The sequence below is a fragment of the Pistacia vera genome, unplaced genomic scaffold, assembly GCF_008641045.1.
Source record: "Pistacia vera cultivar Batoury unplaced genomic scaffold, PisVer_v2 Contig1242, whole genome shotgun sequence".
Lineage (NCBI taxonomy): Eukaryota > Viridiplantae > Streptophyta > Magnoliopsida > Sapindales > Anacardiaceae > Pistacia > Pistacia vera.
Genome location: NW_022195296.1, coordinates 30,812 through 44,544, shown reverse-complemented (window position 1 = coordinate 44,544; position 13,733 = coordinate 30,812). Strand labels below are relative to the sequence as shown.

The following is a 13,733-nucleotide window of genomic DNA, read 5'->3' as shown; positions in this document are numbered from 1 at the left end:
TGGCTCAATGAACTGATTTCCCCATCAATCAAATTTTAATCATTGGTCGTATTCTGGTGATTATGACCATGGCATGGCACTCTACCTTACTCAAGTTGCCAGTCATATTAAAGGTGCAACCAAGTCATGCATAATAGAATCAAGTATTCACACAGTACAAGAACGATTCAAACAAATAGGAGATATCATTTGAATATCAACCAACTCAGTAATATAGTCAAATCAAATGATCAAACATTAATTAATATAACTAGTAATTGCTGGCCTTCGCCCCAGTGTCCACACAGTACAAGAACGATTCAAACTAACATTTTACATATAATTTAGGTTTTGAGACTTATGAAAGTAGATATATGTAGTCTCTAGAGAAAACTATTATATAGCTAGGACCATCCTTAATTTGATGAGCTCCAATAACAATTAACATTTGGAGTGTATGCCACTATTCAGAATTTAGTGGTTCAAGACGTTTCAGCTCAAACAGCTTTGACCTTTGAGTATCATGTCGAAGGCATTCTCCATGCATGACTTTAGCTTTTGGGAATCTATGAACCCATCTTCTGATCCTATAGCAATCCTCAGCTGCCCCATGTAACTCACCAACGTTATTACAAGACTCTGCAACACCATCACGAACAAGTTATTCAATTCAACTTCAACTCATTTTTGCTGGCAATTGAACTCAATCTTTATAAGTGGCAGTGGATTTGTATAATTTTAGAATTTTTCATATTTAATTATGCACGATGAATTAATTCATGTCAAAAGTAGAGCCTTTGATACAGCATGCCTGACAAAATTAACCATCTTTTTTTTTATGAATAGGGTGTGTTTGGTTAAATAAATATTAGATTATTGAGAATGTTATATTAATAAAAAATTAATATACCTTGAAGAGTATTGAGAATCTTTAGGGAAATGTGTTTGGTTAGTTGGAATAAATTGGTAAATATGTTATATAAATTACTAAATTGCCCTCATTTTTAAATATTAATATAATATTATTTTTATTATTAATTTTTGAACTTTTTTTTTAACCCCCAACATTTCAGATTTAGCTAAAACACCCCAGCTTATATAAAACTTTAATTTGTAATAAAATCACCCTCATCCACCCTAAGTCACTGTTGGCCGTCACCACTAAAAGTCACTGAAAATCACCGGGAGTCGCCAATATGATTGTGTCCGGCCATATTGATGGCTGAAAACGACCAGATGGTCGTAGATCTGGCCATTAACAAACATGGCATCGATCAACCAGAAATGAATAGAATAGATCTAGCCATTTCTAGCAAGATCTACGACCATTAATATGGCTAGAAATGGCCATATCGGCAACTCCCAGTGGCTTTCGGCGTCGATCGATGGTGGTTGGTCAATTGTTGGTAGTGGTGGTTGGGTGGCGGTGGTGGTCTACAATTTGTTTTAAATGTAAGGGCATTATTGTACAAAAACTTAATTAATCAAGGGTAAAATTGTAATGGCAGATTAATGTAAATTGTTTTTTAAACAAGGGCATTATTGTCCAAAAATTTTATTAATAAGGGATAAAATTGTAATAAAAATAAGATTACCAAGTAATCTTAAAATACCTAAGAAAATGTAAGTAATCAGATTATTACTATTGGTTTTGAAATATTACCAGAATCTTATATTACTTGACAACCAAACGTGGTAATCAAGTAATATAAGATTGACATTACCTCAGTAATCCAACATTACCTCCAACCAAACACACCAATACACCATATATATTAATTACAAGTATGTATTTTGTAATTAAGAGATAGAGTGAATTAATAAGGACACATTTCCCACCCAAGGTTTGGCACTCTATATATTGATTACAAGTATGTATTTTGTAATTAATATATAGAGTGAATATTAATAAGGATACCAAGAAGAAAAATAATAATAATAAGGGAGAACAACATTTTCCCACCCAAGGTTTGGCACTCTATATATTGATTAAAAGTCTGTATTTTATAATTAATATATAGAGTGAATATTAATAAGGATACCAAGAAGAAAAATAATAAAAATAAGGGAGAAAGACATTTTCCCACCCAAGGTTTGGCAAAACGACCTTTCCCACCCATTATGGGCGTTTTCCTTTCCTAATTCAGGAGCTTTTTTCCACCCCCTGGGTGTTTCTGACTAGGGGTGAGCGATTCAGGATACCCTGCATTTTTCGGGGGAACCGGAACCACACAACATGTTTCCAAAAAAAGGAACCAAAACCGGAACCTGTCAATTCCAGTTCTTAAATTCAAGGAACCGAAGCCTGAATTTCAAGTTTCATTCCTTACCTAGGTACTCTATAAAAAATCAATTACCCCCCTATTATTTTAAAAAATGACAAAAATACCTTAAAAGTTTACAAATACACCCATAGCAAATTAAGAAAACCTACATTTAGTAGTTTCGAACTTTTGATTACTCATTCATTTGTGTCCAATGTGACTCATAAATCCTTTAATCTCTAGGCAACATTTGAATTCAATCAAGTCATTACAATTCACGTAAAATTTTTTAATCAAAACCAAAGCACAAACATGTTCCAAGCAAGTTCCAAGCTGGGTACCCACTTCAGGTTCTTTTCCTCGATTTTGGTTCTGGTTCTAGTTCTGAAACCTGTAGGAACCGAAACTGGAACCGCACAGTGTTAGTTCCAATAAAATGAAATCAGAACCTACCCGCACAATGTCAATTCCAAGTAGGTTCTAATTTTATCCGCTACCCGTGCTCACCCATATTTCCAACCATAGTCCAGCCAGGGTTGATTGTGGTACTCCAATAAAGGTTAGGAAAGCCCCTTTTAAGTTCTTCAATTTTTGGGCCCATGACACTAGATTCTTGGAAATTGTAGAGTCGGTTTGGAGAGAAAATGTGGACGACAACCCCATGTACCAGCTAGTGACGAAACTCAAGAAACTTAAAGGAGAACTTAATTAGGATACTTAATCGTAAGGAATATTGGTGTATCTTGGAGAGAGTTAAGGAGGCTAGGGAATCACTCTTGGAAGTTCAAGACAAATTGGTCGTTGATCCTTTTAATAGAAACCTTATTGATGAGGAGAATGGTAAAGCTCTTCGTTTTAAAATGTTGAGCTTGGCGGAAGAGAGCCTTGCTAAACAAAAGGTGAGGGTTAATTGGCTTAAGGAAGGAGACCAAAACATGGCATTCTTCTTTAAAACCATCAATGGGAAAAGAAATAGGGAAAAAATTTCCTCTTTGGTTCTTGAGAATGGTTTTGCGACTAGGGCCAATGCTAGAATCAAGAAGGAGTTTGTGGGTTCTACCAAAATCTCTTTTGAGAGAAGGAGCCTCAAACAAATTTTGAAGGCCTTGAAAAGCTTATAGTTCCTTATATGAGGGATGAAGAGAAGATGTTTATGGAAGTTGAAGTGACTAGGGAAGAGATTAAGAAAACTTTTTTCGAGCTTGGTAATAATAAAGCACCCGCCCCCGATGGATATGGTGCCCACTTTTTTAAACAAGCTTGGAGCATAGTGGGAAAGGATGTTGTGGAGGCTATCCAAGATTTTTTTTTAGATCTGGGAAGATCCTAAAGGAAATTAATTGTACCATTATAGCCCTCATGCGGAAATATGAAAACTCATCCACTTGTCATGACTTTAGACCAATTTCTTGTTGCAACATAATCTATATATGCATCTCGAAGATTATTGCAAATAGAATCAAGGATGCACTCCTAAGCTTTGTTGATCGAGCATAAGCTGCTTTTGTTAAAGGTATGAAGATTGGAGACAACATTCTTCTTTACCAAGAGTTGGTGCGCCACTATGGGAGGAAATTAGCCAAGAGTAAGAAATCTTCCTTGAAAGTTGATTTGATGAAAGCTTTACGACTCGGTGAATTGGGACTTCATCATCGAAATCCTTAAGGGGCCATTTGGATCCTATAGTGTGCGTTTGGGTTACTATTTCTATCAGTATTTGGGATACAATTTTGAAATTTGTGTTTGTTTTATTACTTAAAAAGTTGTATTCAATAAATACTACTCCTGTCATATTTGACAGTTATGTTGGTGGGGTCTACATCTGCAATTTTTTATTTTACTTCTTTCTTCCTTTATTCCTTTCTTCTTCTTCCTCTTTATTTCTTTAGTCTCTCTCCCTTAACCACCGTGACAAGTCTCTCTTCCACTTGCCATCTGCCCTTCTTTATTCTTTATTTCTTTCCTCTTCTTCTTTATTTCTTCAATCCCTCTTCTTCCAAACACCAACCACCATTACAACTTCTCTTCCACCTGCATTCAACCTCTGGCGAAGCTCAGTTAGGCCGATCTGAACCATTCTGGCGCACAGCTCCCTGCTTCTTTCACATAAAGACAACATGACGATTGAACTATAGGCAACACATATGACTAGGGGTGTTCAAAAGAACCGTTGGGTACCTGGTGTTTGGTTCTGATTCCTACTCAGAACCGATCATCAACGGGTAGGTTCTGGTTCCAAAAATCTGGAACCGACACTATACGGTTCTGGTTCTAGTTCCTACAGTCAAGAACCGAAACCGAAACCCAGAACCGGGACTGAAATGAAATGTTATTAAAGAGTGGGGGGTTATTGTAATTTACTTGCCACATATAAATACTTCAAATTAGGGCAAAAAAATTCATTTTCTTTCTTCCCTTCTCACGATCTTCATATGCTCTTGTTGCTCTCTATCCATTCACTTCAGATTAAGGTAAAACTTTAGCTTTTTTTTCTTTGCAAAAAAGTTCATTTTCTTTCTTCCCTTCTCACAATCTTCATCTGCTCTTGGTCTCTGTCCACTCACTTTAGATTAAGGCAAAAACTTCAGCTTTTTTTTTCCTTTAATTTGCTTGGTTTTGTGAAATCGTGATCCTTGGAATCTAGAAGAAGACACTAAAGCACTCCAATTTCTTAAGGTAATTTCCATTTCTTTCTTTTAATTTTATTTTTGAATTTTAACTTGATCTACAGATCTAGATTAACTTCATTTCTGCTATAGAGTAACTACAGATCTAGTTAAACTAGCTCCCCAAGTAAGAAACCAAGAGTATATAGAACTCTAGAGATACAATTTTTACCTTATACTATATATTCTGTCTTTTAATCTTCATGACCTTCAACCACAAGATTGGCAGAAAAAATTGATAATATGATGTTAATATATAAAGTAACTGTGTTGTTCTTGGCCTATATGAAATTTAATTAATTAAAATGGTGTAATATTAATCCTGAACTGAAAGAAGGTTAAAAGTCATAATATGTAAAAGATAGTTAATTTTGTCTTCGAAAGCTTAAAACAGAGAAAGTTAACCAACATTACATGTGGGATAAGTATGATTAACCATAATTATGAAACTTAAATTAAGTAAGCTTATTACTAACAATGACAAGACCCAAAAAGAAGAAGATTAAAAGAAAATTAATTAATCTCACTCGTGTCTTTATTCCATTGTGTTTTGTGCATTCAATAGAAAGTGTATGCTGAATTTGGGTGAGTTTAGCTATTAATTAATTGAAAATTCATCAATGAATTTACTGCTCTTAAAAAAGATGGAGTTGATTCCATGGAATGGCGTACAAAAATATTCTAATCACACTTACTCAAAAAACTGAGACTGTTGTTCCTGAAAGCTGGCCCTTTATTCTACAAAAGCATGCCACATGATAAAAAAGTTGCCAACACTACATTAAATAATAAAAGAGGTTAGATCTGAGGTTAGATCACGTGTTCTTCATAGCTTAGCAGTTTAATTTTGATGATGATGAGATTGTGTTTAGTGTACTGGAAATGCAAAAGTGGTAGGTGTTTATAAAGAAAAAAGGAGAAGAGTAGAAAGAGATACGTGTCTTTCATGCAGAGTTTGTGGGATGGGTGGCAAATTTTTGTTTAGACACAGTGAGTTCTGGTGAGAAATATTAGATCAGTTTGTGACAAAGTCTTGCTGGAAGACCCATTATGTTAGCTTTCGTATCTTTTTATCATAATTAATCTCTTTTATTATACCTTCCTCAACAGTTTCTTATTTTAGCTAAACCAAAATAAAAAAACAAAAAATCCCATGAAAAAAATCTTGGCTTTATATAATTACTTAATTAGCTCTTGTTTGTGGGTCCATTTTATTTCCTGTTATTCTTATCTTCTCCATTTCTTTACTGCAAAGTTACATTCTTATATTTCATTTCAAATCTAAACATTTCATTCGGTGCTTCTTTTTGTTAGTATATATGCTCTTTTTATTTTTGGATTCCCCTTTTGAGTTTTGATTGCTTATATTCTGTCCCCGTTTTCTGGATTGTTTTTCTAAGGTGGGTTGGTTCAAATTTTAAGGTATTGGTGGGGTGCATGCATGTCTACAATTCTTGAGTTTATAAATGATGGTGACTATAGGTTTAAAGATTTAATGGAAGTCGAAGAAAATGAGATGCTAAACACTAAATCAGATTTTTATTTATTGATGGCATAATATCACATAAACATTATGTTTATTAAACATCATATGTATTTTAAATTATTTTGAAGTTGAACTTGGCAAATTTTTTGTAAGAACAATGTCAACTACTTTTGACGATTACTTGATGTATGCAGAAAGTTATAACTCAGGTAACAAAATAATATCAATCTTTTATGTTGATATTTAATTAATTTATTCCCAAATTATTTTGTTCAATATTTTGAACTTACTAATCAATTTTCTTGTATTTGTTTTATAGAAATTAATGCACATGAGGCGAGCAATTCAAAGCATGGAGCATGAGATATTTTTAGTTTTTCATATTTGGATGTCGTTAATTGTTATGTTACTAATTTTATATGTTATGTAATTTCATCGTTTTAGTTTTGGAGTTTATAATTTTGAATTTGTGATTTTCAACGGATTATTGTAATATTTTAATTTTGAATTTGTGATTTTCAATAGATTATTTTAATTTTGGAGTTTGAAATATGAAATTTATAATTTTAATTTTGTTAAAAAGTGCCAAGTGGGGGGTATTTGTAAGTTTTTAAGAGTTTTTTTGTCATTTTAAAAACTTTGGGGGGGATAATGAATTTTACAGGGTACCTAGAACCGGAACCGGAACCATCGGTTTCGGTTCCAAAATTCAAGAAATTGGAACCGTCGATTCTGATTCTGGTTCCGATTCCGATTCCGGTTTCAGTTCTGGTTTCGATTCCGGTTCCTTCCAAAAGTGTAGGGTACCCGAAACTGAACACTCCTACATATGACTAGTTCATAATTGTAAATTGAGTATATATGTACAAACGGTTCTAAGGGTTGATAATTAGTAGCTTTGTCATATATATATTAGTGTGGTGTTTTTAAACAGTTGGATTAGTACTTAAAATTAATATGAGTTTTTTTTTTTTTAATATTTAGTGGTCACGAAATTACCAATCAAATGTTTAATATTATTAAAATGTAAATTGATAAGTTTTTAGGTTATAATAATAAATTATTTTAACAAAATGCACCAAAATATTATATTAATAAATCATTTATAAAAAATATATCAAACAAATATTTAACAATTTATTCAGCACAAATAACAAGGTCAAAATACTCTACCAAACACTCTATTATTCAAATCCTATTCTCATAATAATAACTCAACCCAAATCTCTAATTCTATTTCAGAAATCATATCCAAAATAACAAAACAAACAGACCCATAATGTTCTATTATAGGGGTATATTATATTAACAGAAAGGAAGATCATCTTAAAGATTACTGTGAATGTTTAGAAGATGTGTTTGGTTGGTTCAAATAAATTAGTGAATAATATGTTTGGTTGGGAGGATAAATGGATGGGTATGTTATACAGGTTACTAAATTGCTCTCATTTTTAAATATTAATATAACAGTATTTTTTATTATTATTTTTTTGAATAATTTTTTTAACCCCCTACATTTGAAATTTTGCTAAAACACCCCAACCATATAAAACTTTAATTTACAGCAAAATCACCCCCCCGCCCCAAGCCACTGCCGGCAACCCGCCACCACTGCCGATCGCTACCGACAGTCGACGAAATGCCGCACAACTGGCCGTATATGGTTGGTCGTGCACTGGCAAAGCCGGAACCGAAAAACGGCCATATCTATGGCCATTTGATGGCCAAATATGTGGTTGTTTCACGGCCACAGATCTGGCCGTGAAAAGGCCAAATCTTTGGTTATGCCATTTCATAGCCAAAGATCTGGCCGTGAAGAAACACCAAATTTAGTCGTTTTTTGTCATGGATCTATAATCCATTGGCCGAAAAAGGCCTTACCGATGCACAACCGGTCAGATCATGCCGATCGTGCACCATTACGTCGACTAATGTTGGTGGCCGGTGGTAGTGAGTCACGACAGGCGATGGTCTTGGCTAGCTAGGGTTATTTTGTTAACTTTTAAACTTTTTTGTGGTTAGGGTGTTTTAGCTAATTTCTCAAATGGAGGGGGGTTGGGTAATTATTATTTGGTAGACATTTAAGGACAATTGTGTCTGAAATGATTTTTAATTAAGGGCAAAATTGCTAGAAATATCATATTACCTCGGTAATGTTTTAATAACACACCCTAGCAAGGTAATAAGATTACCCCCCATATTACCAACAGTAACCACTATTTGTAATAAAAGATTCCTGTAATATCTTACTACTTGCAAACCAAACATAAGAGTCTTGTAAAATAAACGAAGATTACCCCCGTTATCTTATTTACCCCCGATCTAAACGACCCCTAAGAGGTATGCATGGTTTCCCTCCTAAAGTTGTTTACTAGATTGAGGTTTACATTAAAACGTCTATGTTTTCTATTGCCATCAATGGGGAGTTGGGAGGTTTTTGTGGTAGCTCTAGAGGGTTGAGGCAAGGGAAACCAATCTCACCGCATCTTTTTGTGATGGTTATGGAAGTTCTCTCTCAAATCCTTGGGAAAGTAGCTAAGGATCCTAGTTTCAAATTCCACCTGAGGTGTAATGTAGAAAACATCACATATCTTTGCTTTGCGGATGATCTCATGATATTTTGTAATGGGGACATGTTATCTATTGGGTTAATTAAGCAAGCTTTGGGAACTTTCAAGGAATGGTCGAGGTTGGAGGCTAACTCTAGTAAGAGCAACTTGTTTTGTTCTGGTGTCTCAAAAGAGGAAAAAGAGAATATTTTGCAGGTTATCAACTTTAGAGAAGGAAATTTCCCCATCCGGTATTTGGGCGTCCCTCTTAGTACAAGTACATTGAAGTATGTTGATTGCAAAGTTCTTATTAACAAAACACTTGCAAGGATTAATTCTTAGAGAAGCAAGTTTTTGTCTTATGCAGGATGAGTCATTCTCATCAAAGTTATTTTGTGGAGCATCCAACTTTTTTGGTCCTCAATTTTCATCCTTCCCTCGAGAGTGCACAAGGAAATTGAGGCCTCCCTTAGGGCTTTCTTATGGTTTAGGTGGGGGATTTGAAGAAAACTAAAACAAAGATTGCTTGGGAAGATGTATGTGTTCCAAAGGAAGAAGGGGGTTTACGGATTATGAGAACTAAGGAATGAAACAAGACAACTATAATGAGGCAGATTGGGAACATTGCCCAAATTAATCCCTCCTTGGGATGGGTCTTGGATCAAAACTTATCTATTTAAGAACAAGAGTATTTGGGAAATTCTCATTCCCCATGATTGCTCTTGGACTTAGAGGAGCATCCTTAAGCTTAGAGGTGAGGCTAGGTTGAGAATCAAGTGCGAGATTGGTGATGGGAGACATATTCGGCTTTGGCATGATAATTGGCACAATATTGGCCCGCTTGCCCTCAAATATCGTCCTCGGATTATTTATGAATTCAGTTTATCTACTGATGCTTGAATTGGTAAGATTTGCGATCGAGGTGAGTGAAAATTGTCAATTGCAAGCTCTTGGGTGTTGTTGGAAATGAAAAAATTGGTTAATTTCAATCCTACCATGAGGGAGGATAGAATTGTTTGGATCCCTTCTATGACCAAGGGTTTCTCTATTAGTTCAGCATGGAATGAAATAAGGATGAGGAAAGCTAAGTTTGATTGGTCTCATCTTGTGTGGTTCACGAAATCCATTCCAAGACATACTATTATTCTTTGCATGGCTGGAAGCTCAACACAAAGGATAAGCTTGAGAGGTATGGCATTTCACATAACTCTTGTTGTTTTTGTAATTCGGCCAAAGAAACCTTGGATCATCTCTTTTTCTCTTGCCCTTCTCTAAGTCTATTTGGAGTCGGACCCTTGCCATTAGTTCTATGGGCTATAAGGCGGTGCCTTGGAATGTTTATATTCATGGCTTATCCTTAAAATGGAAAAGAAATAAGCTCAAGTATTTTTTGGCAAAGTCGTGTTTCAGTGCCACTATCTATTGGATTTTGAGGGAAATAAAAAATAAGGTGTTTGGAGTGGAGTGTAAAGATGCACTAACCATCCACAATATCATTAGGTTAGTAGTAAGGGATAAGGCCGTGGAGCTAAGGAAAATGAAAAGGACCATGGGAAATAGAAGCCTTGCGTAAATTTGGGGGTTACCGGTGTCTATTTTTTATGGGTGATCACTCTGGGTTTTGTGGTCTTGGTGGTGGTGGGACTTTAGGACAAACTTGTTATTAAGGTTCTTTGTCTAGCATAGGGGGGCTATGTGGGTAAAGGTGGTTTTTTTTTTTTTTTTTTTTTTTTTTTGTCCCTATTGGGCATTGTCTTTTAACTTTCTTTGATGTTCCTCACCTGGGATATGTCCCGAGGTAGTGTTATACATAGTCTTGTAAAGGCTAATTTTTTTGGTCTTCACCAAGGGTTGTCGTAGGTAGGTGGCCGCCTTTTATAGGCTTTTGTACATTCTTTTTTTTTTTTTCTAATGAAAGTTACTTAACACAAAAAAAAAAAAAAAAAAAAAAAAAAGGTTCCAAAACGACACTTTCCCACCCACCATTATGTTCGGTTAGAAAATCTGTTACTATTTGGCTATAAAGACGAAAATATCTTTTATTATTTGACTTAATAATCCATTTATTATTTTATGTAATGTAAATAGATTCAATTACCAATATACCCACTCATTAAATATAAAATTATTGATATACCCTCAACTATTCATGAGAACTAAATTACCAATTTATCCTTTTAATTTTTTTATTAAAAATAATTTAATGGAATTTAATAAAAATTTATATACAATTTTTTTTTCACAAACTCATAAAATACAAGATATTCCAACTTCCAACAAACACATTAAAATTTTCAAGCACATTAAAAACTGAATCTGGGACTCCAAGATATATATAAAAATAGATATTTTAAAATGGGCTTTGTTTTAAATAATCAAATAGATCCATAAAATTATGAATATCAATAGGGAAAACTTCAGCTAGAAACATTATCTTAAAGTTTTCCATTTTTTGGATTAATAACCTGTGCATTGTTAAAGACACCTCAATTATTCAAGTGTTGTCTATTTGAATTTGTTAATTTGTGCAGGGCGTGTATTAAACTTGCTAGGAAATAATGATAAATAAACTTTTTTTTTTTCTTTAATACCTTTACCAATAAATGAATTTAGTTGGGTCTAATCTAATTTTCAAATGTGTGCATGCCAGGGGATGGGGGAGGGGTAGTCATGTGCGCGTAGGAAGGCTGGGGGCTCGCGCAATGGGCGCTAGGTAGGGTTTTTTGTCGAACGGGTGGTGGGCGACTTGGCAAGGTAACTGTGTGAAGGGATTAGATGTGGCCGAAATCATCCAAATCTTCCACAAAGCAGAAATAAAAAAACAACACTTCAAAATCAAATCAAACTACACAAAATCAACAAAACAATCCACTTTCAACCGTCAAACACAAATTTCTCCAAACAGCAGCGGCAAAGGCAAGGCTATGGTTGCAAGATGATGAGGAACGATCGGTGGGGGACGATAGGGTGGATGGAGGTAGCGGCGAATGGCGAGGGGGTTGGATGCGACTGCTCGTAGTCGTAAGGTTGCGCAACTGCGAAGGAGAGAGGAGGTCTTTGAGGCAGAAGCTTGGTAGAGTGGTAAGCAGAACGGGCTTGGGGCGATGAAGAGCTGGTGATGGAGGCAGGCAGACTCGTTCAAGGCGTGGAGAGAGGTCAACTACGGTGTCAACAGGAGGCCGACTCAGGTGCCGACAGGAGGCTGACTCATGACTGAAGGTTACAACGCCACCAGCCCAGGTGGCGGTTGTAGGTTAGGCCGGCGTAGCAACCTCCAACGTAGAAGAAAGAGATGATGGCGAAGAAAAGATAAGAAGACAAAAAAAGGAAGAAGAAAAGAAAGAGAAGGAGGGGAAAAGAAAAGAGAAAGGGAAAATTTCAATTTTTTAATTTTGATTTATGAGGCTTCAAAGTAAATTGACTATCTTACCCTTTTTCATCAAGGATTTTTTTAAGGGAACAGAACAATGAGTGAAAAAGTGTCGTTTTGATACTTAACGGAGGAGAGTGTCGTTTCGCTAAACCTTTAACTGGGAATATGTCGTTCTCCCTAATAATAATTATGAATGCTCTAGAATTAGCTGGCTTATATCATTTTTTTATAGAGCAAACGGCACATTAATATTTTGATTAGGTGCGTACCTGTGGTGAGCCGAACACCATAAAGTATAAGCCTTTAATTGGATGGTTAGCCAAAGCCATTTTCTCGACGGGCCCCATCATATTTGTGATTGCCATGCTCGAGTTGTTGAGCGTGCGATAGACATATTTAGCTGCTGCCTGCAATGCATATATATATATAGCATTAATCTGGCAATTTATGGTACTTTGAGGGAATAAATAATAAATTAATTAAGTTAAACATATGTATACCTCAGGGCCTCTAAATTTCTTCACCATGTCCAGGAGCCTAGCAGTGAGGTAAACACCGAATGAACTCCGCTTACCCTTGATTATTTCATGTGCTTTCTTGATGAATTCCAGGGGATTTGAAAGCTCAGCATCAGTTAACTTGGGTATCGGCATTTGCAAAGTTGCAAAATGGTTTCCCCATGGTGATTTGGAGTCAGGTTTAAGCATCTCCTTCACTGAACTGTAACTCCTTAACATCCTGATGTTTAGCATCAAAACTGCTGTAGAATCCATATTACTTGACTCCTGGCTAACCGATTGCATGTATAACCGAGTCCCCAAGAAGATTACTCCAGTAATAACATCGTTTACCGACTGTGTCATATGTAAGGGAAATTAAATATAATTTGCAGTCATATTATGAAACAAAATAGGGGTAAAGAGAAAAAGAATGTAGCCAAAATGGAATGTTAATAAATTTTAGAGATGAAATTGATGTATGTCAACTAAAATTGAAAATTTAATTTTGCTGAAGGTTTAAGCTATATATCATCTGTCCTGAGAACGATACTTTGGGTTCCTAAACTATTCTTAAGTTCATGTAATTTACTAAATGTGAATGAACAATAAAAATTCAATTATAACTTGACATTAGAATGGGCCTCAATGTAAGTATCCCCAACGGCCCAACCCCAATTGGTTAGAGCCTTTTCAGTGAAGTCATTTTAGAGTAAAGGTCCTTGGAAAGTATCATTTAATAATGTGTTTGTGCACAGGGAAAGTAGGGTAAAGTGTGGGATAAGCGTGAAAAAAATTGTCATAAAAGAAGTGAAACCGCTGTATTAATACCTAATGTAATTTCAGTATTATTCTAAAGATATAATTAATAATACATTTAGACCAATTTTAAAACATTACAAATTATAATTTCTTATTT

The 13,733-nt window shown here is 35.1% G+C and overlaps 1 protein-coding gene across 1 annotated transcript; it reads right to left on the bottom strand.

The window, feature by feature from the left end:
- Positions 1-471: 471 nt before the first annotated feature.
- Positions 472-13,207, bottom strand: LOC116118589. Its single transcript, XM_031404578.1, has 3 exons — positions 12,818-13,207; positions 12,587-12,724; positions 472-618 (listed from the first exon to the last, which is right to left on the bottom strand). Exons 1-3 carry the CDS (start codon positions 13,178-13,180, stop codon positions 472-474), a joined length of 648 nt encoding a protein of 215 aa, XP_031260438.1. The 5' UTR covers positions 13,181-13,207.
- Positions 13,208-13,733: the final 526 nt, after the last annotated feature.

What these genes read in the sequence shown, in the direction of transcription:
- LOC116118589 (XM_031404578.1), bottom strand. Translation starts at nt 13,180, where the DNA reads ATGACACAGTCGGTAAACGATGTTATTACTGGAGTAATCTTCTTGGGG. An exon ending in AGAAATTTAGAGGCCCTGAG is followed by an intron (nt 12,725 to 12,817) that starts GTATACATATGT and finishes TATGCATTGCAG; the next exon opens with GCAGCAGCTAAATATGTCTA. An exon ending in TGGTGTTCGGCTCACCACAG is followed by an intron (nt 619 to 12,586) that starts GTACGCACCTAA and finishes ATGGTGTTGCAG; the next exon opens with AGTCTTGTAATAACGTTGGT.